The sequence below is a fragment of the Copadichromis virginalis genome, linkage group LG8, assembly GCF_057382275.1.
Source record: "Copadichromis virginalis isolate Kocher_CV1m ecotype Utaka linkage group LG8, C_Virginalis_male_GT1.1, whole genome shotgun sequence".
Lineage (NCBI taxonomy): Eukaryota > Metazoa > Chordata > Actinopteri > Cichliformes > Cichlidae > Copadichromis > Copadichromis virginalis.
In genome coordinates, this window is record NC_140625.1 from 29,387,641 (window position 1) to 29,413,311 (window position 25,671).

Sequence of the window (25,671 nt, forward strand, 5' to 3'; positions counted from 1 at the left end):
TGACCTTTTGTCCTCTTTGGTCTAAATCAGGACACCTCGAGGTACCTGAACCGACACCTGCAGGATTTCTCCATGGTTCTAACTGAAGTCAAAAAACAGATTCCTCAGGTAAAACCATTTTACACACTGCTGTTGTTATCTGGAACTGACAAATGCCAGCTGAGGAATGTTCTCACTAGTTCCTGTGAGGCCACTTTGTTCAAGTTAAATTCCTCCCCTGACGTTCTGCTCCTCGGGCCCACTGACAGCGTCTGTCTTGCAGGAACCGCTGAAGGGTTCGGTGAGCAGTGCCCTGAAAACGGTGCTGCGCTCTTACACGGATGTTTGCGATGCTGTGTTTGTGATGGAGATCGGCCTCCGATTCCTCGGGAAAACAGGCGGAGAGCCCCAGGGTCAGCTTTTGTCCTACCTCACTGATTCACTGCAGATGGGCCCGCAGATTTCAAGCACCGTAGCCAAGGTATAATGTTGCAGATCTGCAGCTTTGTCCACTATGCAAAGAATGTTTTTATGTTTCTGTCTTTGAAAACTTCAATTATTGTTTGAATTTTGACATAAATCTGTTCTGTAAATCTGAAGTATACTTGAGCTGTGACTGAGAGGTGAAAACAACATTTCAAAGGTCTTTTAAAACTTCTGTTTCTATTCAGGGTCTTGGCCAAAGCAAACTGGAGCACAGCATATTCACCTGGCAGCTTCTGACTTGCTGGAAATCAGAGCTGATGCTCAACAGGAAGCAAGTAAGTGTGAAGAAAATCTTAAAATTCAAGGAATGTTCTCGGTGTGCTCGTTATGCAGTGTGCGGCTTCACCACCGCTCATTAAAGAGCCACAAAACTCCACCCATGGTGACCACACAATTTGTTTTCGAGTCAGTACTGTTACTCGTGACCCCTGCTGGCTGCCAGGGACTGACCCAAACCACACCATGGAGAGTGAATTTTTCGTGGCTGTAATCTGTGGAAGGTGTGCCGTCTGACACGGCAGGCGCCCAGAATCTCACCTCAATAAAAACAGAGAATTATTTTCTCTTTAAAAACTCTCTTGATACCTGAAATCAAGCAGACGGCTACATCTAATTCATGATCGTGTTGCAGGATCCGTTTCAGAAACTGCCGTCTGAGTTCCAGGAGAAGCTTTCGGAAGAGCAGAAGAAAGACCTGAAGGCCTTCCTCGCTGTCACAGACGTCGACACCTTCTCTTTGGAGCTGCATGAAATTCTTCTGCTGAAGACGAGCAGCGCTGTGCCTGACCAGGCTTACCAGCCACACTGGGAGTAAGAGCGTACACATCACAAATGCACCATTTGTGAGATTAGTTGTTGTATGAGGTAACACACCAAATGGTAAAACAACACAAAAACAACAGCATTATTGATGTTTTTACAGCTGAGATTACCCAACAGCTATTTTTGGACTTTCTTTTTTTCAAAAGTGTGCCTTTTGTTAGCGTAAGATTACCACCCCAGTCTAAAGGAATCCATTGATTGTAGACAGCTTTAATGAGAGTAAAGTGTGGCGGTCTCCCCCCCTGGGATTTGGAGCCTTTTGACTTCCAGGGACAACAGCGTGACCCCTCCAGGCAGCCATCTGTCAGAGGAAAGCAGCTTAAGTTGTGTCCCCTCAGCCACAGGTCATTTCTATTGCAGCAGCAGCAGCTGGGTGGGAAGTGAATGGGAATGCTTAAGGATGACAACAATGGATGCAGTGCTAACAGTTGTTTTCTTCATGTCCTCCCTCCCTGCTGTGTGCAGCATCAGGTCCACCTTAGAGATCCATCTGGAGGTGAAAGACCTTCCACCCCTGCCGGAGCTCGAGTCTTTACCAGAGGAGATCAGGCTGGGACAGAGCGCTGATGTGTGGAGGGCAGCTGTGGAGTTTAAAAGGAGATAGAGAGCAGAAATGTTTCTAGAGTTGGCTGCCACAGTATTGGATACGTTGTTATTAAATGTACCTTCATACGATGTAAATATTGTAAATAATTACAGTTGTTAAATTTCTATTACTTAATTGTGCCACGTGCAATTAGGGAACAAGTTAATGAATAAATGAAGGACCTAATACAGATGAGGTATTTCCCAGCATTTTCACAATCTTTATTTTAAACTTTCATCACATGCAGAGTGATTGGAAGCCATGACAATCCCTCACACACACAGTATGAAGCATCAGGCGGAAAGCCAGTAAATCAAAGATAATAAAGAAATGTTAGCATGGGAACATGCTCACTTAATTTTAAAGATATTGCACACTTTTATTGCTTCTGTTTTCCTTGAATGCAAAGAATGATAGATTTGGAGATTTAGTGCCAAATAAAATAGATTGGGGGAAAAAATGGTCTGAGTCTGTTAGTATGAAGTGATAAATTCTCTTGGTGTGAACACTGCACATTCTTGCTCTAATTGTACAGCTATTGAATTTTATATACAAATTATAGACACATTTTAGCTCAACTTGAATGTCTGGCTTCTTTCTCACGCTCTTATTATGTAAACCAGACTGCTGAGGGTAACCTGTTATATTAGCCATCACAACCACAAGTACCTAAAAGGTAAATTTATAGTTAATATTTAATAATTGCTTATTAGTTGTTGAAGACTTTGTGCCAGGTCTCTTGCCTTTCCGGTCAGCAATACAAACAAAGTTAGTAGCATGTAATGAATATAAAGAATGAAGCCTTTATTCTGGAGCTGTATTAAAGGAAAACTTTATGTAATGCTAAATTAAGTTGGGTCAGCTCACTCTCAAAGCGTATAACGATGCAATGTGCGGATTATTTTATAATAATTTAGAGAAAATCTTGTTTTTTCCTTCACGTCTCCTTTTTTGCAATGTCAACCTAACCGTGGTTTGAGACGCGCCCCCCTCCAAGCCCCCTGAAATATGCGCAGCATACAGACGCCTCTGAACTACCAATCAGGTGCAAGAATGAGGAAGCTTTAGTTTGGTTTCCGCCAATCAGAAACGTCGAAGGGAGGCGATTGTCAGTGTTGCCACAGCGATGATGTTAAAGCGTTATATTTGTGCTGTGAGTCAACGGACTACTTTCACTGGTTATCAGAGGATTGTGTTGGGGATTAACTATCAGTGAGGCGTCCTCAGGCTCTCCAGCTATGGTGCCATCCCGCTTTTAATGTAAGTACTTGACGCTGACGTTATTGCTTTTACGACGGGCGTTTTTGGCAGGTTGATGGGGCAACATTAAAGGAGTGAACAGTTAGCTCTGACCAGACTTCAGTTAAATAACAGCCGTTTTTATTTCTCTCCAGCTGAGCTACATCAGAGCTTTACAGATTTGATTTGCAAATCAGAAGCAGTGTTTTAATGCTTTTAAAGGGTAAAACAGACAAACACACCGATTTTCACAGGTTTAGCCAACGGGGAGACCAAGCTTACGCAGCTGTAATAACTGCGTTAGCTTAGTGAAACTAACGTTAGCGTGCTGGGGGTTTGTTTTGCTTCAGTTTCTCGTTTGTAACGACCAATAGAGACTTCTGTGGTTGAGAACAGACGATTGGCTAATGTAGTTAACAAAGGTACACCTGCCGGAGTGTCGGGAGCGAGCATGTTGTAGGAGAGCTGCTCGGAAAGGTAAACATTCACGGTAGCTTCATGCCTCAAACATGCCTTATTTATGGCTAAGTGGGCCGAACCAGTCTAAATAAATAAAAGGTTAAAAAAAAAATTTCACGGTACCGATACTGTCGCGTTATTTATAGCACGACGTTTTAATTGGAGGTATTTAAAACTAACGTGACTGGTGTTATTCTTCATTTGTTGGGGGGCATTGCAGCTGACGTCAGGTGAAGAGTCTCAGGTGAGCACCTGTGGCAGGAAGCACAGGTTGATTGGAGGTGTAATTAAAGATTTGGGATTTTCAGATTCCAAAGTTTGGGAATATTTTTCATAAAAATTAAGATAACTGCGCGACTTTGTTGTGGAAGGTGTTTCGGTATTGTGACCTTCCTTCAGTCCAGTGGTTCTCAAACAGTGCAGGTGGGGAGCAGCTATCATAAAATGACAAGTAAAGTCATTTTGTTTGTTTGTTGGATTCTTTTTTTTTTTTTAACTGCTGAGTTATTCATCCACGAAGCAGGTAGACACGGTTGCTTTAAAGCAATTACTGAAAGAGAAGCGTTGTGATAAACTCCATCCCACTCATTTCTTAATATTTTGCTCCAGTGACTCAGAATGTCTTGCCATTTTTAAAGTAGTCTTGAACAATAGTTCTCCAGGCTTTCTGAAGGTCGTTCAAATTTTTTCTTTGGGAGTGCATTTCAGCCATTGGACTGTCAAAATTGATAGAATTATGCAGCAGCTTCTGGAAAAAGCCTGATTGGCAGTTGCTTCATTTTGCAGTAAAAGCATATCAGACTCAGAATCACAATCAGAGAGACTTTATTTATCCCCAAGGGATATGGAAATAAAAACACACTATCATGGCTCAGTCTCCACAGAGCCTGGACATCAGCATTACGGAAGCATTGTCAGATCATTTTGACAGAGAAAGAAAAAGCAGCGAACATCCACAGAAGAGCTTTGAATGTCTTTGAGAAACCCAGAGAACTATTCCTGAAGATGCTTGGAAAAGAGTTCAGGCTGTGCTGAACAATAAAGGCAGTCTTACCAAATATTAACCGTGCAAACTGTTATGTTTTTTTTTTTGCCTTTTATCATTGAGTTAATTACACCTCTAAATCATTCCCCTTTTTTTAGTGTAATGATGCAAACTCAACTAATTAATGGCTCTCTGGGAAAAACTTTGCCCACCCTTGATTAAGAGCCTGAGATATCTAAGTGCTTGTTCAATATTATTTAGCAATGTCAGTCTATTTTTCTGTATTCAATCTGCTCAAATGTAAAGCTGTCAGTTGTTAGGATTATGGAAAGAAGCAACTGTAGTATTTTACTTCTTTGTGATCCAGACAACTTGTGAAGAGCTGTAAGCGCTTTTCTCCTGTGTAGTAATCCTGGAGTAGGAGTGCATTTTAATTATAAAATTCACGTTATCAATGCAATATTACCACTATGCAGCTGTCCATCAGGATCATTCGTTAGTTTTCACATCTCTCTCTGTTTTTGAGCTGGTGTAAAAGTAGTGCGTGGTGTTGTTGTTGGTTACCACGGGAAACAAAGCGGCCAGAGGAAAAAATGGCTGTTATTTCCTCTATTGTTGTGGTTTCGCACATTGAATCCTCAGGGAAATGGCATTTGTGGCCGACCGTGTCGATTCAACTCTGTTCCAGGTTTTTAAAGGATGCACACAACACGCAGCCCTTCGTCCATCCCATCAGGTGTCTCAGGAGACGCCCTGGATCTCAGCTTGTCAGGCTCCCAGCTGTCTATGTCCAAAAGGCCCAGCAGTGCGTCGCCGGGGAAATGCTTCTCTCGCTCTGTTTCGGTCTCTGTGGCGGGCGATAGCAGAGGCAAACGCAACACTTTAGTGAGTCACAGATAATTAAATCAGAATGTAGAAATGCTTGTTTCTGAATTCTTCACATAATGTCTGGAATGCTCTTTATTCTGCAGAGCGACACCAGCTTTGGCAGCTCGCGATCCATCAAGAACTTGAGGCGGTCCAACAGCACCACGCAGGTCAACCAGCAGGCCAACATCAGGTGCAAACATAGAATCTGGGCACTGTACAATGAAGCACGTTCAACATAGCCAAGATGTCTTTTACTTGCACTTCTGCTGACATCAGCAATCAGGCTAAGCAGTCACGTGATTATGATTATTAATGTCATAAATCAACCCAGCTTTTATCAATCTATCTGTGAGCGCGTTCACATGAAAGGGACGATGTTGGCAGCATCTTAACTGGCAACAGAGCGACTGATTTTAACAAATGAAGATAAACTATTGGAAAAATATGTGGAGGTTAAACACAATACAGACTGAAAGTAACACAACTGCTGCAGGTAAAGCAGCAGGGATGTGAGTGTGTGCAAGAGGAAAAGTATAGTAAGTGCTGCTTGAATGTGTGCGGGCTTTACACAAAGAGCTGCTATCCTAATAAAATTCAGTCTATTTGAAGCCAGGAAGAAAAGCTGAATTTGTAAATTAACAAATTTAACTATTGGTATGACAGCTCCATCATTAAGATAAAGACAGTTGCGTACTCTCTTAAATTAATGTTTAGATGTGCACACAGTCTTAGATTGTATTCTTTCATCTGCAGTGACAGTGATGTTAAACAGTCTGTGGGTGAAGAATAAATACAAAAGCAGAATTCAAATAGAGACTTGGCCTACATACATGATTAACAAGTACTTTAGTTACCTTTACTTATCTGGTATTCTATATTGAAGGATAGAGAAAATAAAATTGTTTGTAGCAGCAGAAAAAAGCAAAGCTTCACCAAAGAACGCAGAGAAAGGAAAAGACGTCTGAGGGACCTTCCAGGAGAGGTGATGCTGTTTTCTGGAGAACTGATTATGATTTGATGTTTGATGATTTCTTATCTCAGTAATACTGTGAACCAGAGCAATGCACCCCAGTAAGAAGTGCGTTAAACCTGGAGTTATCTGGATAAGCTCCTGCTCCTCTGTCGGTAATAGCACACTGTGACTGTCCGGCATTTGCAGCCCTGAATTTCTATTTCCTTATCTCTGACACTGACAATCTGCAGTTTATACAGAACACTTTGTACTGAGACACATACTCTGCTAATCAGCCTGGGAAAACCTGCTTTTGGGCTCTGTTAGATCATCAAGCATCATTCCACTAACGCACAAGATCTGAAATCTGAAGGTCATGTTTGTAGTCAAAAAGAATGCGTACATCTTAGATAATGTGCAGGCTTGAAGCCGTGTGTGTCTCTTTCACCTTTGCTCTTTAAACCAAAGTGTCTCTCTTCAGCGAGCAACAGCTGGCAGCCCTGACTCCAGCAGCTCGGACAATGGGAATTTTGGCGCCCTGGCTCTTGCATGATAAAGAGCGGAGGGGTGCCGGGTGGCTGTTGCTGGGGGTTGCAGGGTGCATAGACTTGCTTTGTCCCTCATTAGAGGGGGAGGGCTGGTACCTCTGGGGTCAGGTTACCCCCTTCCACAAGGACACAGTGAAAGGAGAAGAAGTGTGTGTGCATGCTGTGGTTGCATTGTGTGGCAGCTGCCGCCCTCCCCTTCCTGCCTCTGAGGATGCAAAGCTGAGGGGCTTTAAATGTAAAGACATACTAAGCACTCCCCTCACCCTCCAAAAGTCTCCAGAGTCCTTTTCAGGCTGTCATTGGGTCACTCGCCAGCCCTCTCCCTCTCGGCTGCTTCCTCCTCCTAAAGCAAAAAGTAAAGGAATGTGCAGCCTGAATAGTGTTGTCAGATTTCTTTTCATTGGGCCAGCTGGCTTCAGCCCCCTCCCTCACAGACACACACGCTCATTTACACACTTACACAGACGGAAACACCAGCAGAGGCCGAGCCAGACAGGAGGTCACCCTACATCTGTGCCTCACGACGGACAGCTTGGTGCATAAAGCTATTTGAAGGCTGCATGATGAGCCGTGGGATCAGCATATGCATGCGTTTACATGGGATCCATAACCCAGCCCATACTCCCCCCAGCAGATGGTCAGTTGCTGCATACTGAATTCCAGCGCTTGGGGCTACAAGAGTAAGGATGAGACGCGTTTCTGCAGCTGTCATTACAACATTTATCACAGAAGCTCCCACTAAAAGCCACAGCTCAAGTTTCTGCTTTGTGTCACTGCTAAGCCCCCGTGCTGCACCCAGATAGTGCTTTCAGCCACATTTAATGATGTTTTCAAGACTTTTTTGGCTTACGGGTAACATTTGAGTCTTTTAAAAAATAGCAAAAAAAGCAAAATCAAGTAAAGCTGCAGGTCGTGGAACCAGAACCGCAGTTCAGTTCACAATTCTTGACCACGCTTTAAACATTACAGCTCTCAACCGACTAGCATTCTTAACCGAGTATTAATAGCCTGATATCATTATTTTAGGAAGTTGAGTCTACGAGTGTACGTTCGTGCCAGATTTAACCGATTTTGCTCTAATTTGCACATCATGGCACACCCGTAGCTACATTACTGTTTTTTTATTTTGTCCAAACAGAAATAAAAATAAAATCGTGGTGACAGTCGCAGTAATGCGTCATGTTACAATGATAAAGTAATGTGAGCACTACTTCATAACACTCTGTTCTCAGTGGTATCCTTCCATGCAGATGTTCTTTCTGATATCATCTGTCTGTGTTTGTGGTCTAACTCCTGCCTGTTGTTTTCCTCAGTGAGGACCAGAGGGAGGACTACTTGGCCCTGTTTGACAGCAGCTCCGATGGACGCAAGAAGTTGGCGAGCCTGAGCAAGACCTCGCCAGACAGAACCACATGGAACATCCTGGTATTTACCTTCGATCTTATTCTCACTCTGTCGTCATATTTACACCTTTCATAGAGGAATTATTTACCGCGGCTCGCTGCAGGTTTCTCTTCTGCAAAAGTTTTATTTTGACAAGTTTGTCAAGTTTTCCAACTGATGTATTCATAAAAAACTACAACGTACAGTACTGCTATAACTCCACAACGGCCCGACAGGGATTCTCGTCTGGAAATGTTTGAATGCTGAAGACGTGATGAACACAAAGAGTGCCGATAAAAAGCTGATGAATGAGACGAAGCACTGAGGCACACTGTAAGGACAAGATCAAAGGCTGGAGACACTTGAATCTTGAAAAATGGTTGAAACAGTACGGCTTTACAAGCAGATACATTTCAGTTATTTGGCAGCTGAAGTAACCAGTAACAATGTTTAACAAACTCTTTGTGTCTTTCCAATCATACACACTTTCTAGATTGTCGTGTTTTGCAGTATTTCAGGGTGTAATGACTGTTTGTTTTCCACCGTTAAGGACGACCAGCCGAGAGCTTTCCCCCCGCACTCGAGCTCCCGCAGCACCGGCAGCGTGGACTCTCCCACCAGCCTGAAGAAACGAGAGCCTGGCATCGCTCTGGCTGCCAGCTTCACTGCCAACAACAGGTGGGCCTCGTCTCCCACACACACACACACACACACACACACACACACAATAGTCCAGGTGTCTCCTTGCATTGCTGAATTCTCAATGTTTAGCCGCTTCTCGTATTTCATACCTGTTGATCACAGCAGCTGATATTTCTTCAGAAAATTCCACCCACACAGAATATTTCTTCCATGAAATATGTCAGAAAAAAAATCCTGCGTGGGCTGAGATTGTAATTGGATAAGAATATGTCTTAGTTATTTTAATGCCTGCGGGAGGATGAAGTGGGGAAAGATGAGCTGATGAGTCTGATTGTCCTGTTTTGGTTTTGTTATTTTTGCACAGGAGCAACAAGGGAGCTGTGGGTAACTCCGTCACCACCATCTTACACAATAACTACTCGGAGAAGCCGCTCACACCTAAGAGCTCCAACCAGAAGCCTTCTTTCAAGTATGTCCTGAAATCAAAGAGCTGCTCCCTCACACAGCTTCAGTGACACGTCGTCGATTATCTTCACATTTACAGTCCGCTTTGCGTCTCGATTAAAGTTTTTTATTTTCCGTTTTTCTTTCAGTAACATCTTGAAAGCCACAGCGAACGACGAGGTGTCGCTGGAGAGCGGCTCCCTCACTAAGTCCCAGAAAAATTTCTCCACCACCTCCCCCGCCTCCAACAACAAATCCCCAGTGTCAGCTCAGCACGGCAGCCCTGTCCTGCTACGGAGGAGGGAGGTGACAGAGGAGGAGGCTGAAAGGTCAGACCCACATGACAGTGTTTCCACTGTGTGCGTGTGAGCTGCTCTGTTGTTTTTAGTCTGGGCGACCTGAAAGTAGTGGTAAAACTGACGTTTGTCCAAAAAACCACAAGCACTTCTCTTGTGTATCTGCAGGTTTATTCAGCAGGTGAATCATGCGGCGGTCACTATTCAGCGCTGGTACAGACACCATGCCAAGAAGCGACACGCTAACCAGGCAGCGCTCGAACGCATCCTTGACAGTAAAAGAAAGGTATCTATGTGCCCCTGCAGGCTGTCTCACAGCTCCCCTTTTATTCGGCGTAATATTAACTGGGTTTGTCTTCTCCTTGTTTTGCGGCTGCACTGAAACAATCTGCATCTCTCCTGTCGAAGGAGTGGGAGGAGAGAACAGAGGAGGAGAGGCGCCTGGAGCAGCAGCAGAGGAAGGACGAAGACAGGAAACGGATTCGTGAGGAGAAGGCTCGTCTTGCCCGCCTCGCTGCCATCCAGGTGCTCACCTCTGATTACACAGCATGTGGTTCCATAAAGTTATGAGACTGAAGCAGAGCAGCCTCAGATAGCTTTAATCTTGGATGTTATATTTTATAATGCAATTGTGAAACATGTTTCGTTGGACCTTCGTAGTAAAGATTTTCATTTAAAAACTGCATTAGCAACCACAGACTGTATGTCAAAGATGGATGTCGCCACTGTGAGGTCACCCATTGGTTTAGGACTCAACATTAGTGCTTTTGCTGTAAAGTTGGACGTTTTAAAATTGGAGTCTGTGGACTGAGTTGTTTCTATAGCCAGCCTCAATTATTGGATTTTTGGCACTAGCTTCATTTTTTCCGGCCTGCTGTTTGCTGTTGGATGTTATGCAACTGTGTAAAACTAAGAGCACCATGTCCATATATGAAAGGAGGCTTTGTGGATCCAAGTCTACTTTGTAAAGACATTGATTGTCACTTTGTGTCTGAGTGCTGCACAGTTTTATCATCAGCATTACGTTTATCTCCCCCTGCTGGTCTGTTACAGGAGCTGCAGCAGAAAAGAGCTCACAAGGCTGCAGCAGACACACAGCACGCAGCAGAGGCAGAGCCTGAAAACCTGAGGCAGACCGCCGTGGTAGGCCGAAAGAAACTGCCCAAGATTTCCCCGACCAACAAAAGTCCAGCCTCACCGAGCAACAACAGCCCGATGTCGCCCACAGATGTTAAGACGAAGAACACAGGTCCACATTGTTTCACTTTGCAGTGGAATATTTCTTATATAGTGCTTTTCTACTAACATGTCTCATTCATACACACGTTCATAAAAGGCCTTTTTCCTACATCTGAGTGCTTTCTATCAAACATTCACACTCAGTATCTTTCAGTATCGCGGTTCTCGAGCAGCAGGGGTTGAACCGCCATCTTTCCAATTAGTAGATGCCCTCCTCCACCTGCTGACTCCCACATAATTACTGTTAATGTGTTTGCAGCTCATTTTAGGACACAATGTCTCATTATTTTTCATTAACAAATATTATAGGAAGTAATTTATATTCAGTGGAAAATCCAATGTAGTCTTTAAAAATATACAGCGTATAAGAGCCCTGGTTGTTGTTATTCAGCACTATAATGTAAATATTACAGCTACCTACAGTCTTGTCTGATTGCCAGGAGAGTGTTATGAGTAAGCATGAATAAAGTAGCAGTAATATGTTTATTGTTTGTTTCCACAGACTCTAATCTGAATGTTGTGGCTGACTTGGGTGATCTGACCTTCAGAGCCATTTCCCCAGCTTTGTCCAATCACAGAGGCTCTCAGTGCTCCCAGGTACCTGCTTAGCTCTCCAGGTAATCGATTCTTTGTCTTCCTTGTATTGATATGTTAAATAAATATTTTTGGGTTTGCAGGAGGACAGAGCAGAGGAAGACAATTCCCAGGAGCCACATCAGAGGAGTGAGAGGAAACCGATCCGTAAGGAGAAAGCTCTCCTGATCCGCCCCACTGCTACCAAAACAAACACGCCTGATGTACGTGCTTTGTGGTAATCCCTACTTGAGTGTTTAAGTGATGTTTTAAATGAAAATACTATTTGTATAGTCGTGATGTAAAAGTCTCCCTCTGTTTAAAAGTTGTCCTTTGTCTCCCTCTGGTGGTGTGACACAGGGACCGCAGCACATAAAAGTGCAGCAGGCCGCAGAGACGCAGCACACTCTGGAGGTGGAGTTGGAAAACTCGAGGCAGACTGGTGTGGGAGGACGTAAAAAAACGCCCAAGATTTCCCTGACCAACAAAAGTCCAGCTTCACCGAGCAACAACAACAACCCGATGTCGCCCACAGATGTTAAAACGAAGAACACAGGTCTGTGATGTGTGTCTCGGTCCCAAAAGACTTTATTAAAGACTGAAACGAAATTGAACTACTTTGCATTTAACATAAATAGTGTCTTTGTTTCCACAGACTCTAATTTAAATGTTGTGGCTGACTTGGGTGAGCTCAGCTTCAGAGCTGTTTCCCCAGCTCTGTCCAATCGCAGAGGTTCTCAGTGTTCCCAGGTAAAAATGAAAATTTCCAATATTCCTTGTTTTACCATGCATTTTCTGTTGCTAATTCTTGCATCTGATCATTTTTAAACACATTTGCTCTGTTTGTGCTCCAGGAGATCCTGCAGAGGTCGGTGAGCGTGGAGGACCAGAGGCAGGGAGCCTCATCCAGCAGGGCTCAGTCTAAAACCACCCTCAATGAGCTGCTGGACACCCTAAAGCTGTTGGAGGAGGAGCCGGAGAGGCTGTCGGAGCCGAAGTGCTACCGCAAAGAGAAATACGCCTGGATCGATGAGGTCAGCGCGTTATGTTGCACTAATTTTTATGGTTTTTCTTGTAAGAAATTTTGTGAACTAACAATGACGCTGTGGCTGTAATTAAAGGACGGGAACTCCAACTCTTTGACCACTGATAACCTGGAGCGTCACGGCCAGCTGAGCCACCACCCTGCACTGCCAGATGGGGGCGCCCTGCTCTCTGAGGCCAAGCTGCAGAGTATCATGAGCTTCCTGGATGAGATGGAGAAGTCAGAGCAGGAGAGGCCACGCTCTGTCACCTCAGGATCACACCGAGAGGTCAGTTTATTGGCTAAAGCGCCACAATGTACTTCATTTAGCAAACTGACACAGATTTGAACGTTTCTGACCAGTTTGGGTTCTTTAAAGGTTTGATTTAGAATATTTAACAGAACAAAACATGTATTATGTTTAAGTAAAGGAAACACAGTTAGGTATACTGGTTAAAAAATAACCATAAATCTCTGTGGGCTGAGAATAAACAGACCGTGACTGTGTGCAGGTGTTTTTCCCTATAATTGCTGAGGACCATCTAGTTAAGCCAGCCCTTTAAATTTATGGATAGATGTTCTGTGAGTCTGTCCCTGGTTGTTTTATCTAAAACTGAAAGGTGACATGTTGGCTTCGCTGTGCTTTCAGGCTGTTTTGTCTGAGGAGGAGCTGGCCGGTGTTGAGCAGGCGTCGGCCACTGCTGCCGAACTCACCGGCTCCATGATGAGGATCAAACTGGAGCTGGAGGAAAAGAAACGCACCGTCAACATGCTGCAGACCGCTCTGGTAGGAGAGATTAACACTTGTCGCTGTTTTTACCTGCTTTAGATGGTCGCGCTTACAGCTCGTGTCATGTCTGTCAGGCCCAGCAGAGGGAGCTGACGATAAGACACGTGAAGGAGACGGAGAGGGAGCTGAGCAGGAACTTCCAGCTCCAGAAGGAACAATATGAATCCACCATCCAGAGACACCTCACCTTCATCGATCAGGTATGCACTCGTTTCGTCTTTGTTATTAATTTACGTGGTTTCTACTCGAATATTTTCAAACCGTGTTTGTATAATCGGGCCAATAAAGGTTGATGTTGGTCCAGACAATGATGAAGCAATACAGCACACATGCAAAGAGTTGGTAAACAAGATGGGCTTGTCTCGACGGTCTTCGATGTTTTCCTGTTGAGTGTTTCAGTGTTTTTTAAACATCACATCTGAAAAATGTTTGTTTCTTCAGCTCATCAATGATAAAAAGGCTCTGAGCGAGCGCTGTGAAGGAGTGGTGGGAGAACTGAAGCAGGTGGACCAGAAGTACACCAAGAAGATCGCACAGATGCAGGAGCAGCATGAAATGGTAAGAGAGGTCCCGAGCGCTTCTGCAGATCTCTCCTGCCTCTGCTTTGCCTCCTGCGTGACTATGTCGTGCTTTCTTGCAGTGCTGCTTTTGTTTAATTTTCTCTTTTCTCTCTATTTCCCCTCCTTCTTCTTTACTGTCTTTCTTTCTTGTCTGTACACGTGTTTTGTTTCCTGCTTTTAGGTGTGGCAAATTCTCGGTCCCTTGTGCGAGGTAACTTTTTTTCCCCTCTTCTAACTAAGTCATCTTTGGAACAGTCGTTTCCTTCATTCTTCCATCATTTGTCATTTCATTTTTCCACACACTGTTTCTCTTGGCCAGTCTGTTTGCATGTGAGTCTCTTTCATTTATCTACATTTTACATTCAGATGAAAAAGCTTACACTTCTTGATGTTATTTAAGTTTTTCTTTGCCAAAGATTTTAACCCTACTTTTCCTTTTATTACCTTTCACCATCACTGTCCCAGTGTCAAAGTCACCTAAGAGCACCCTACTTTGTTTAGAAAGACAGATACTGTGCTGCTTGTGTATTAAAGATCTTCATCATTTTGGTGGCGCTCAACTTTGATACCATAATTTTACCCTCTCCCCTTCCCGACTCCCTCGCTCAACAGGAGATCAAGAAGTTAAAAGACCTGATGAGTGCCACGGAGAAGATCCGACGGGAGAAATGGATCGATGAGAAAACCAAGAAGATCAAAGAGATCACAGTCAAAGGTAGCGCAGACAGAGCCTGGAAATCTGAGCTTACAGCAGCTTTACCAAAGCGCTGCTCAAACACACAAGGCAAAGAGGAAGAATGCACCCTGCTCCAGGAAGACGTTTTGTTTTTATCAACACTTTTGTTCACTTTATATCAAGAAAATAAATATTTCTGATTCCACGCTCTCAGATTCACATATCGCCTTTTACTCATTCAGATTTCATATGAGATCTGAAACACAGTTTCCTGACAAAGGTATCAGACGGTGTCATGGAATTTATTCCCATTTATAGCACCAAATCACAACAACAGTCGCCTCAAAGGTCCTAATAATTAAGGTAATTATTAAGAGAAACCACAACCATCAGATGACCCTTACATGACCAAGCACTTTGGCAACAGTGGGAAGGAAAAAATCTCCCTTTTCAACTTACCGGTTGAGGCTGACAGGAGGAAGACAAGACGAACAACATGTGTGGATATATATTCATATATGTAAAAGCTCTGTTTTGGTTTAGTCTTAACAGGCCTTCAGCTTTTCTTCTGTGCTGATAAAGTCTCAGACTTTTCACGTCCCCGAACTTTGCAGGTTAATGTTGCTACGCACTTCAGAGATTCCTCCTGCTTAGCACCTGTTATATCACAAGTGCACAATATGACAGCAAAAACATAAGCAAACAGTGTAATGAAAGCAGCACTTTGCATTCATTTGCATTGAGATTATTTATCAATCAGTCTATTATGCTGTTTAACAAGATACCAACAGAGGGCCTTCCACTTTGAACTTGAAGGCCACAGTCAGCCTCAAAACTGGTAGAAACTATTTGAGTTCATTCGTGTTCTGGTTTTGATTTGAAGCTGGGAATATAATTATGTTCTCTTTATTTATTTAGAGAGGTGTGGTAAATATTAGCTTGTAATGCCTTGCATCGATATTTGTAATATAACAGTCTTTTTCACTGTTGAGCTCTGCAGTGGTTCATGTCGGACAATTAGCTTTATGGAGGCTAATTAAAAAGGTAATACTGATTTAATTAGATCGTTTAATGTCAAGGAACCTCAGAGTGCACGAAAGTGGACTTACAGTGGACCAAAAAAACGACTTTAGTAAGGATGTCTTGCTCTTTGCCAGTAGTCTCACACAGCCTCTGGTAAAATTATCTGCTGTCTGCTGGGTCCAAGGTGTGGCCTTTCATTTACTTTGGCATAGTCAGAGCTGTATTATGTGCTTGACAGTTACCAGACAAATGCTGGTAAATAAACTAAGTAGTGCAAACACAGCAGTTGTTCTGTGTGTAGCTTGGATTATGGGCAAAATGAACAACAGTTTCCAAAAGCTGACCGTGCTGTTCCACTGCTCTGTCTGCTGTGGGCCGCTTCCATGAAACGTCACAGGCTGTTGTCAGCCAGAGCTGATGAGGCGTTTGTGGCAGGCCCGAGGATGTAGAACTGTATTTCAGAGGCATTTCTCTCCTGTGTTTGCTTCTACTTCACTAACACGTTCAGGTTTTTGATTAAAGAAGTGAATATTAAAAGTTTGTCCTGTGAGCTTTAAACATCGTGCAGACCCTGTCCATCTAAAGCTCGAACATTTTTTCTTCCTCCTCTCAGGCCTCGAGCCCGAGATCCAGAAGCTGATCTCTAAACACAAGCAGGAGCTGAAGAAGCTGCGGACGCTCCATGAGGCGGAGCTGCTGCAGGCGGACGACCGGGCCGCCCAGCGCTACGTCCGGCAGTGCGAGGACCTCCGTCAGCAGCTGGAGAAGGAGAAGGAGGAGCAGTGCCAGAGAGAGCGGGAGCTAGCCAAACAGAGGTGGGCGTGTCACAGTATATACTCTGTCTACCTGCCCAAGGCTCTCTATGCTCAAACAGATGCAACAGAAACAGCTAACATCAGCATTAAACTGTCTTGGAATCAGTTTTCAAGACTACATGAATTTCCAGCGCACAATGTTTTATAAACTTTTAGATCAGGCATTTATGGGGGTGGCACTCAGTGTGACATTCAAACCTTGGATTAGAGAAGATCTGAGGCAAAAAAAACAACATCCAAAATGCCCTTTTCTTCTTGTGCTTGTGCTACAATCAGCTGACTAACACGTGTTCTATATTTTGATAAATTTGACCCCATTTTGTTTTTAAAATAAGGTAAAACCTTCTTTAGCTACAGTCCTCGTGATTTCCTTTTGGTGAAAGGACAAAACCTCTTTCATGGGCACCAGTGCTTTTATATGCAGGAAAGCCCTGCTAATGCAACAGCATCATTAGGCATTAATACTTCCACTAATCCTTTCCTGTTTTTATAGTTTTAAATGGATTAATGAGATACATTAGCTAATCTAATGGTTGTAGCGCACACCAATAAAAACATCTCAATGCTGCAAAAAAGCCCTCAGTCAGCCCTTTGCTCATGCAGGGAGTCAGTGCTGGAAATCCTGAAGATGATGGAAAATGCAAACTTGGAACAATGGGCTTTCATTTGGTACGAAAATGAGACTTTTGTTTGCATTTTATATTAATTAAATATTAAAATAAACTCAGACATTCAGATCAATGTGCTTACATTAAAAAAAAGGTGAATTTTATTTACTTACGCAGGTTTAGTTTTAAATTTAAAGTGAAGTCCAGCTGACGTGAAGATGACCTTCCATCATTAAAGTTTACTCTGCATGTTGCTGATGAATATTTTTAGTGTTCACATGGTTCAGATGAGAGACAAAATAAAGATTCTGGCTTTTCATGTTACTCACATCATGGCACACACCAGTCCACGTTAGCAGCTGTTTCTTAATTAGACGCCTGTGTGTTTTACAGGCTTTTGTGCAGATTTAGTCATCGTCTGTGTTTGTGTGTCTGTCTCTCAGATATGAGAAGCAGCTTCAGGAGGAGGAGGTGTCTCTGCAGCAGCAGCGCAGGCGTCTCTACAAGGAGGTCGCTGATGAGAAAGAGAGGCTGGCCCAGCTGGCTGCAAGGTAAGGTCAAAGGTCAGGTTTATCTGCACGAGCTATTTTAATGGATCTTTACAGGATCCTTTCCCATATAACACATCCTTAATGAGTCAACAGTTTTTTGGCATATGGGATGAGTGTTGATGTTTCTGTCCATCTCCAAAGCACTGGTTTGTGTTTGTGTCACAGGCAGCGCGCTGAGCTGGAGGATCTGCGGCGGCAGTTGGAGGAGAACAGCTCTCTGGCTGGACGAGCCCTCAAAGAAGAGCTGGACAAGACCAGGGAGGAGCAGGAGAGGAGACATCAGGTGAGGACACTGCAGAGCCGCGTCAAGAGCCTGAAATAAGTCTGCGTTCTATCAGCATCACGAGCATCCATCTGAAAGTCTCACGCTGAGTGTTGTTTGTGCGTTTAGGTGGAAATGAAGGCATTACAGGAGCGTCTGGACATCGAAAAGCAGACGTGGGAAGAAAACTACAAGAAGAAAGAGGTTTGTGCAGCCTTGTGCTGTATCTGCTCTCATTCGCTTCTTCTTTTCTTCAGATTGAAGTGTGGCTGCTGTATACTCTGTCAGTGGGAAGTGTTTGACTAACTGACATGTAGATATCTAGGTTACCTTCTCTTGCTTGTTTGCCTGGGATTATTATCCCTTCCCTTTCCTTTTTCCAGTTTGTGTATCAGTTTCAGACAGAAATGTTGAAATGTGCGTGTCACAACACAGGAATGTGGCAGGTTTCCAGCTGACCTCTACCCTCCAGCTTTCTCCTCAAATCAAACTGTGGATTTGTAGCAAAACATGAAACTGTTTCTCAGAGAAAGCAGAAACGCTGACAGTGGAAAAAGAATTAAAAAGGGCGCGATGACAGATGAGGCTGAACTGACAGTGTTAGAATTCAGTGCCATGTGTGTAGACTAACAGCATGCGTGTTTCTGTGTGTCCACAGGAAGCGTGGCTGCTGACCCGTGAGCGCGAGCTAAAAGAAGAACTGCGAAGAGAACGTGACAAAGAGATAGAGCTCGCCATCTGGACGCTGGAGGAGGAGACCAGCAAGGACAAAGAGGAGTGTGAGAGGGCAGCGGAAAACAGGTGCGTGTGTGTGCGTGCGTGCGTGCGCGTGCGTGCGCGTGCGTGTGTGTGTGTGTGTGTCTAATTTAGACAGTGTGACATTATTAGACATTGAATATGATACAAAAAATCTAGCAACCTGGGTTGTTGCCCAGTAAAGATTCACTACAGTTTCTGCTGTTGGTGGCAGATTTATCTCTGTGTTTTTTATCATAGATGTTTCATCATTTAGTGAAATATCAGTGAGAAACTTTCAAAGGTCCCCTTTTACCTAAATTTGGATCCAAGGCCCATTTAGTAGCTGTGACTCCTTCTGTGTCAACATCATCTCTAACGTGGATGTGCTTTAATAGTACAGCATTGGGCATTTTTTTTAGTTTGTTTTTAACAACTATATTAAAAGTCACATTTGTGTTCTGCATTCCTTTTACAGGCTAAAGCGCGTGAGGGAAAAGTACGAGACCGAGCTGAGGGAGCTGGAGCGCTCTGAGAGGACGGCGGTGGCGAAGCAGCAGGACCTGAGGAAGCAGCAAATGGAGACGGAGGGAGAGCTGATCAGACTGCAGGCCGCACTTAGACAGAAAGAACAGGAAACTGAAGAGATCACGCAGGTAAGGAGCATCATTCAGAGAGAGAAACTAAAATTGCAGCTTAGAAGTGATTTGAGATTATTTGCCGTATTATACATTTACTAGCCAGTGGAAAGTAGACACAGAAATGGAAAATATGTTTAGACAGATCCAGTAGAATTCCTCCAACTTCCCTCATCAGGCCAGGGACAAGTTGGCGGAGGAGCGCCGCAACCTGGCGGAGGTGATAAGGCAGGAGTTTGCCGACCGCTTGGTGATGACGGAGGAGGAGAATCACAGGTTGAAGGTGGAGGTGTCAGAAGTCCGAGCGAGGATGCGGCTGGAGGTGGAAAGGGTCACACGGGAGAAAGAGGAAGAACTGGCAGAAGTCCACCAACGGTAAGCTGGAAGGGACAAAATGATTTAAGTAAAATGGTAAATTTTAAAAGCGAATTGTATTATTTTTCAGTTTTAAACCCCTAAAAACACAATTAAGCTTCAAATATCAGGTCTAATTCTTTACTAGCACAACCTTTAACTAGTATGGACCATTGTTGAAACTGGGAACTAATGAGAAACAACAAATATTACATCCTTTGGATTTACTGGGAAAGAGAGTTGAGGCTCGGGTGTGAAATTGATGGTTTTCAGGGTTTTTATCGTTAAGAGAGGACGACGTTACTCTCAGTGTTGTTGGCGCATTTCAGGAGGACGCTGCTAATAAAGTTACACAATTATACAGTGAATTTGCGTTTATTATTATATTTACAACATACCACAGTTTTTGTCTTGGTCGTATCATTTTATTTTGTTGTATTTATCCACGACACCTTAAATGCCGGTCTGTGAAAATATTGTCCGACGTTAAACTGATCTGTGGTGCAAAAAAGGTTGGAGACCGCTGTACTAGAAGGCTGAGCGGTACCACTGGTCACCACCTGTAATTTTTAAATGATCTGTTCTGACATTAACTTTATGTGTGTAACCATTTTGAAGCCAAAGCTGTGAGTGAGTCACCATCTCCAGCTGTCTGCCTGTGGATTTAGGTCAGCAGCAGTGTCCAAACATTCAGTAGGTCTTGTCAGAGGCCTGCTGGCTGCTTACAGATTCCCCCTGTTGAAGGTGCAAAGAGAAATGTTGGCACGCGGCTTGAAAGTGAAGCTCAGACTTAATAAAAGGTGGAACCTTAAGCAGCTCCACTGAATGTCTGCCAGTTTGTAAGAGATGCGAAACACGAGAAGGACAGAGGGTTGGAGCAATTCTGAAGGTGACCTGATTAACGTGAACGCGACGTTCAGTGCGGCTCTGAAACGTTTGTCTCCTGAGCAGAAGGCCGGCTCTGTGACACTGAATCTGATTAATAAACATTCAGGTACTGTGGCAATTTTCCAGATGTTCAACCTGGCTGCAGCACTGGTGACATCCAACACTGGTGCAGGATGGCTTCAGTCGGCGTTTCAGGTCATTAAAGTAACAAGATGATTCAAGTCAAGGGATTCCTGGGAAACTGGAGCTGACTAGCTTACAAAGGCAGCACACACACGATTTCCTAAATTATCAGCATATTATTTATCAAGGCTCGCATTTCAGTTTATTCTTAATGTCAGGAAATGTCACAAGGAAGGCAAACATACTAAAGTGCAGCACCTCAGTTCATTCTCAATCTGAAACCACCGCTAAGCAGACTGTCTTCTCATTTCCTGTGCCTCACAAGACTTAAACAGCGTGTGGGTGGGGTTAAACAGAATAGGAAATGCTGTGTAAAGCCTGTGTACATACACTGGCCTCATTATTTGAAGCTTAGGCTGTGTTTAATATCAGCAAACTTCACTGTGACAGCATATATCAGGCACACAGATTAGCCACTTAAACACATTCCCAAAGCACCTGGCAGTGTAGCTTTAGGAAAATATCCCTGATGTGTGACTGTGAGGGTCTGATACAGTCAGGATCACTCTTTGATGCTTTTAATTATTTTATTTTTAGTTTGAGGAACATATTAAGAGCTCTGCTTTCTTTTCTTTACTGAGGTTTAAATATGCAGACCAGATCGTGACACATGTAAACCAGGGGTGTCAAACATAAGGCCCGGGGGCCAGAATCATCCCAGCAAAGACCGGATGGCTTTGAAAAATGTGAAGTACCCCAAAGTAAATAAACACGAGGCAAACGATTAAATTGGAGAAAAGCTCCAGCTTTCCACTGTTGGCTATAGAAGCTTCTGCTCGTTACAGTGTGTCCACAGTAAGAAAAACAAAGATCAGTGAATTAATGGAAACTTTCTGTTTTCTAAGTACAGTCTGACACTGAGGCACCAGAACTGCTTCTGTAGTTCTTTCATTTACTACAGCAACGTTTCTTTATTATGTAGAAAAACTAAGAAATGCTGTTGAAATTAGATTTTTCTTTTATTTTTGTAATTAAAGGTTTTTTTTAATTTTTGAACATTTAAACAAACATAACAATACAAAACAACAAAAACCACACTCGGTGAGGGAAAAAAGGGGGGGGGGGTGAGTAATTATAAATAAACTGTTGCACACACAAGACTCTTAATTCTTATTCAGACTGTATCTCTGTTGAGAGTTTTATATTGAATACATTTACTTCCAGCCTCCCTAATGTAAAACCCATTTTCAGAGATGATTGAATCTCATGTTCCCTCGTCAAAGGAACGATCCAGATCTTTTTCCCAAATACTTTTAAGACTTTTACATGTGTTGTTTTTAACCCAGTGACATCAATTATACCATTTCAATGCCTTTGTAAGTAAGAGTGGAAGTAGAAGGAAATTCTCTTTGAGACAACTGAGACAACTTTATTTGATCTTTCAGACAGTCTCTCATTTGTTAGTCTCACCAGAAATGGCCGGGTTCTTCCAAGTTAAACTTTGCTGTCAGATCTTTAAAAGACATAAGTGTGTTATCTTCATATAAATCACTTATTAATCTTATGTGCCACTGTGGCCAATAAATTCTTTTTGTTTACCTTTTCTATTTTTGGGTTGTGTCACAGGGTGCATATGTTTGAAAGTATGGGGACAGATTGTTGCCACACCATTTTTTGAAAACTTTAAAATAGGGTTATCTACTCTATTCCCTTTATTGTCCGGTTTTTGAGCCAGCACCTCAATGGGGGTAAATGGAAAGGCCGATTCACCTTCCATTATGACCCAGTCCAGGTTTGAATTTGTTGCTGCCCAGTGTTTACACAGCTTGGACATTTCAAATGACATGCTGTAATGTTTTATGTTGGGTAGGGACAGACCCCCTTCTTTTCTCGGTTGGTACAGTCTACCAAGATTGATCCGAGGGCCACCATCCCAAAGGAAGTGTTTTATCATATTAATAATAATAATAATAATAATAATAATAATAATAATAATGGATACTTTATTGATCCCCATGGGGAAATTACTTGTTTTTTCTCTGCATTTGACCCATTCACTCAGTGAAGCAGTGGGCAGCCCACTAAGCAGGCGCCCTAAGAAAATTTGTGATGAAATACAAATTGGTATCATTCCAATGAAATAATTAATCAGAGGAGCTACTACCATCTTTATTGTATTTACTTTGCCCCATAATGTCAACTGCAGCGTGCCCCACTTCTCCAAATTAGTTTTAATCCTACTAAGTAGTTTTCCTACATTATCAGTCATAATCTCATCAATATTCGGATTAAGTATTATTCCTAAATATTCCATCCATTTTTTAAGATATTTCAGCTAAACGTGTGTGTGTGTGTGTGTGTGTGTGTGTGTGTGTGTGTGTGTGTGTGTCACTAACTCCATCAGCAGAATGTGAAGAAACAGCTCCTGTGACTTTATACCCACAATTTTGTGTTTGTGTTGAAGAGGTATCAGCAGGAGCTGGACTATCGTTGGGGCTGTACATTTGTGTAACCACACTTCATACCACAGGATGGCGCAGCGAGTCGTTTAACCTTTATTTAAACAGGTAGATCATTAAAAACACATCTGTATTTACAGCCCGCAGAGAAGGAAAGCCTCTTCAAATGGGGGCCAAAAATAAATTAAAAACCTTTCAACACCCCCGCCACTCTTGCGCATTTTTTACCAGTTTAACATGTTTCAGCTCCCATTGTTGGGAAGTGAAATGAGCAAATCCAAACCCACGACCCAGCAATGTTTTATTAACGTCCTCTCGTCTGTGCGTTACCAGAGTGAAATCGGCCATCTTGAAGAAGGAAGAAACAGTCAACAATCTTCGGAAGCAGCACGAGGTAGGACGGGACGTGCAGTCTGCCTGTCGGGGCGTGAATGATATGAAAGCACAGTGATCAGGAATGACTGACAGACGTGTCTAAACAATGCTCTCTCCTCTGATAGGCCGCCCTGAAGAGGGCGGATCACCTGGAGGCCCTGTGGGAACAGCAGAGGAAGCAGCTGCTGGAGAAGTGACTGACAGGATGTCCAGTTTCATCTCTCTGTGGACCTTTTCATCAGCGTGCCCGTCCCGACACGCCGGGGTCCAACCATTGTGATGCTGCTTTTTCTTTGGTTTGTTTGTTTTTCCTGCAGCGAGACAGGACCTGTGGACCCTTTGAAAGTTGAACAAGTTTCAGAATTTTGCCCTACCTCACTTTAAAAATACAAAAATTGGTAAAAGCACTGCACACCCCCCCTCGCTCCGTTCCCCTGACCGTCACGAAGGAGCATGTTGTGTTTGAACGTCCTCATTTAAATGCCACAGACCAGGTGAACTTCCTGCTCCTTCTTTTTTTTTTTTTTTTTTTTTTTTTTTTTTTTTTTTTGTGAATGTTCCTCTTCCTGTCTGGGGCGCAGAAATGTTCCCCACAGATGTGCTTCACCGAACAGTTCCAGATGTTTCTCAGACCAGCCCAGGCCTGCACCGGTGTGACGTGGGACACAGTGGGGGTTGTTCTTCTTTCGTCTGGAGGGCCGCTCACAACCAAGGCCCGAGATCAGCCATGAGCATGAGAGCTGACGCAGAGCTTCTGCCTTTTTTTTTCTGTTGAGTCATGCATTTTTGTCCCAGCGTCCCCTCAAGGCCAGCGCTAATTACAGGACCCATACCTCCCCCCACTTCTCACTGCAGCCCAGCTCTGAGCGGTTTGTTTTTAACGGGTCTTCGACCAAACTTTAGACCTAACGAAGCGATTTGATGAAATTTACTAACACAGATTTCAGATGTTAGAGAGAGTGTAGGATGTTGTTAGAGCGATGAGACGTAAAGGCAACTTAAAGGAAACTGAGCTGAGGAGAGCTTGTGGTCAGATGATTGCAGAGTGGCTTCTGAATGTAGGGAAGAGAAAAAAGAGAGAAGAGGGACTGAGGTAGATGTTGGGTGAAGCAAAGGAGGAAAGTGCATAGAAAATGTTTATAGGGTTAGGAAAGCAGAGCTGGGACCGAGCAGGGTGGTTTGGTGGATTTAAGGGGGCACGAATCATGTGACCAGAGCTTCAAAGGCGGCGCTGTGACAGACCATGACTCAAACATGCGTAATATGTGTTAAAAAAAAAAAAATCACAGAAAGTCATCGGGGGGAGGGGATTTATCGGTTCGTAGACTGAGTAGGGGAGGGGTGTTGCAGAGAGAAACTCTAAACATGGAAGTAAGGCCTGTTATTTAGGTACAGCATGATGTGACTGCAAAAGCCCCGGCAGTCTCAAAATTAGACCCCAGATGAGAAAATATTTATTCTTTCATCTTGCTTTATTTATTTTAGGACTCGTACACGACCTTCGTGGTGTAATATGTCCACAGAAAGGTCAAGGTTGTGAAGGAAGCTTTTCTCAAACCTTCTCAAGACGAAATTGTATTTTATTCCTTCTGTGAGGAACATTTACACGGTTACTAAGTGTGACGGTGAGACCTTAACCGCTCCATTTTTAGTCTATCTAAATACAGTATGTCAGGTTTTTTCTGACCTCCAAGTCGTCCAGGCCCCAATGTGTGAAACGTAATCCACCGGGACCCTGCTGGTTTAAAGTCGGGTTAGTTTGGCCACATAGTTAACCATTAAACCTGAATCAATGTTAACCCTCTCTGCTTAGCACAGATAATAATAATAATAATAAAAAAAAAAATCCCACATGGGTGGTTGATGTGTCACACGCTCCCTGAGTTTCACTGTGAGTCAGCGTGGAGGCCTCGAAGCTGAAGCCGCCACTGTGGCCGTCGGCACAGCAGGCGGGGGGCAGCTGGGCTCGGACACGACAGGGGCGGCGATGTGAGTTGGCATTCCTCACGCATGCCCGTCCTACAAGTGCCAGTGAGCCTTTCTTTTGTGTGTTTGCATGTGTTTGTGTGTGCTTCCTCTCCTCCCCATTGTGACCTGCATTGACCCCCACACGCACACATTCACTGCAACATTATACGAAGCATTCCTGCTCTCTCCTGCTCAGCATTACATCTATAGCTCTTGAATGCACTAGTTCATTTTGTTTTAGTCTGTTTTTTATGATTATTCATTGTGATTCTTTGAAAAACTGTGAAGAGAATAAAAGGCAAAGAATGTTTGGAAAACA

General features: G+C 43.5%; 2 protein-coding genes across 4 annotated transcripts in view; both read left to right on the plus strand.

Moving 5' to 3' along the window:
* Positions 1-2,431, plus strand: part of rnf213b (ring finger protein 213b) — a 35,242-nt gene extending 32,811 nt beyond the window's left edge. Inside the window, exons 61-65 of the mRNA XM_085467055.1 lie at positions 31-108; positions 263-460; positions 651-740; positions 1,097-1,275; positions 1,753-2,431. Of these exons, the coding sequence (XP_085323181.1) occupies positions 31-108; positions 263-460; positions 651-740; positions 1,097-1,275; positions 1,753-1,891 (684 nt within the window). The 3' untranslated portion in view covers positions 1,892-2,431. The remainder of the gene's footprint in view (positions 1-30; positions 109-262; positions 461-650; positions 741-1,096; positions 1,276-1,752) is intronic.
* Positions 2,432-2,960: 529 nt separating this feature from the next.
* cep131 (centrosomal protein 131) lies at positions 2,961-25,671 on the plus strand. 3 transcript variants are annotated; one of them, XM_085467014.1, is made up of 30 exons: positions 2,961-3,133; positions 5,245-5,441; positions 5,528-5,616; positions 8,240-8,351; positions 8,860-8,987; positions 9,316-9,420; positions 9,545-9,724; positions 9,860-9,977; positions 10,100-10,216; positions 10,745-10,940; positions 11,433-11,527; positions 11,608-11,727; positions 11,864-12,059; positions 12,159-12,253; positions 12,358-12,537; positions 12,625-12,816; positions 13,177-13,314; positions 13,392-13,517; positions 13,759-13,875; positions 14,059-14,088; positions 14,490-14,592; positions 16,190-16,391; positions 17,443-17,550; positions 17,716-17,833; positions 17,942-18,016; positions 18,471-18,613; positions 19,026-19,203; positions 19,364-19,560; positions 23,343-23,403; positions 23,510-25,671. In XM_085467014.1, exons 2-30 carry the CDS (start codon positions 5,256-5,258, stop codon positions 23,579-23,581), a joined length of 3,777 nt encoding a protein of 1,258 aa, XP_085323140.1. In that variant the 5' UTR covers positions 2,961-3,133; positions 5,245-5,255; the 3' UTR covers positions 23,582-25,671. The 3 variants fall into 3 exon arrangements, with proteins under 3 accessions (XP_085323140.1, XP_085323141.1, XP_085323142.1); XM_085467015.1 differs by having other exon boundaries at positions 11,873-12,059; XM_085467016.1 differs by lacking the exon at positions 14,059-14,088 and having other exon boundaries at positions 2,962-3,133.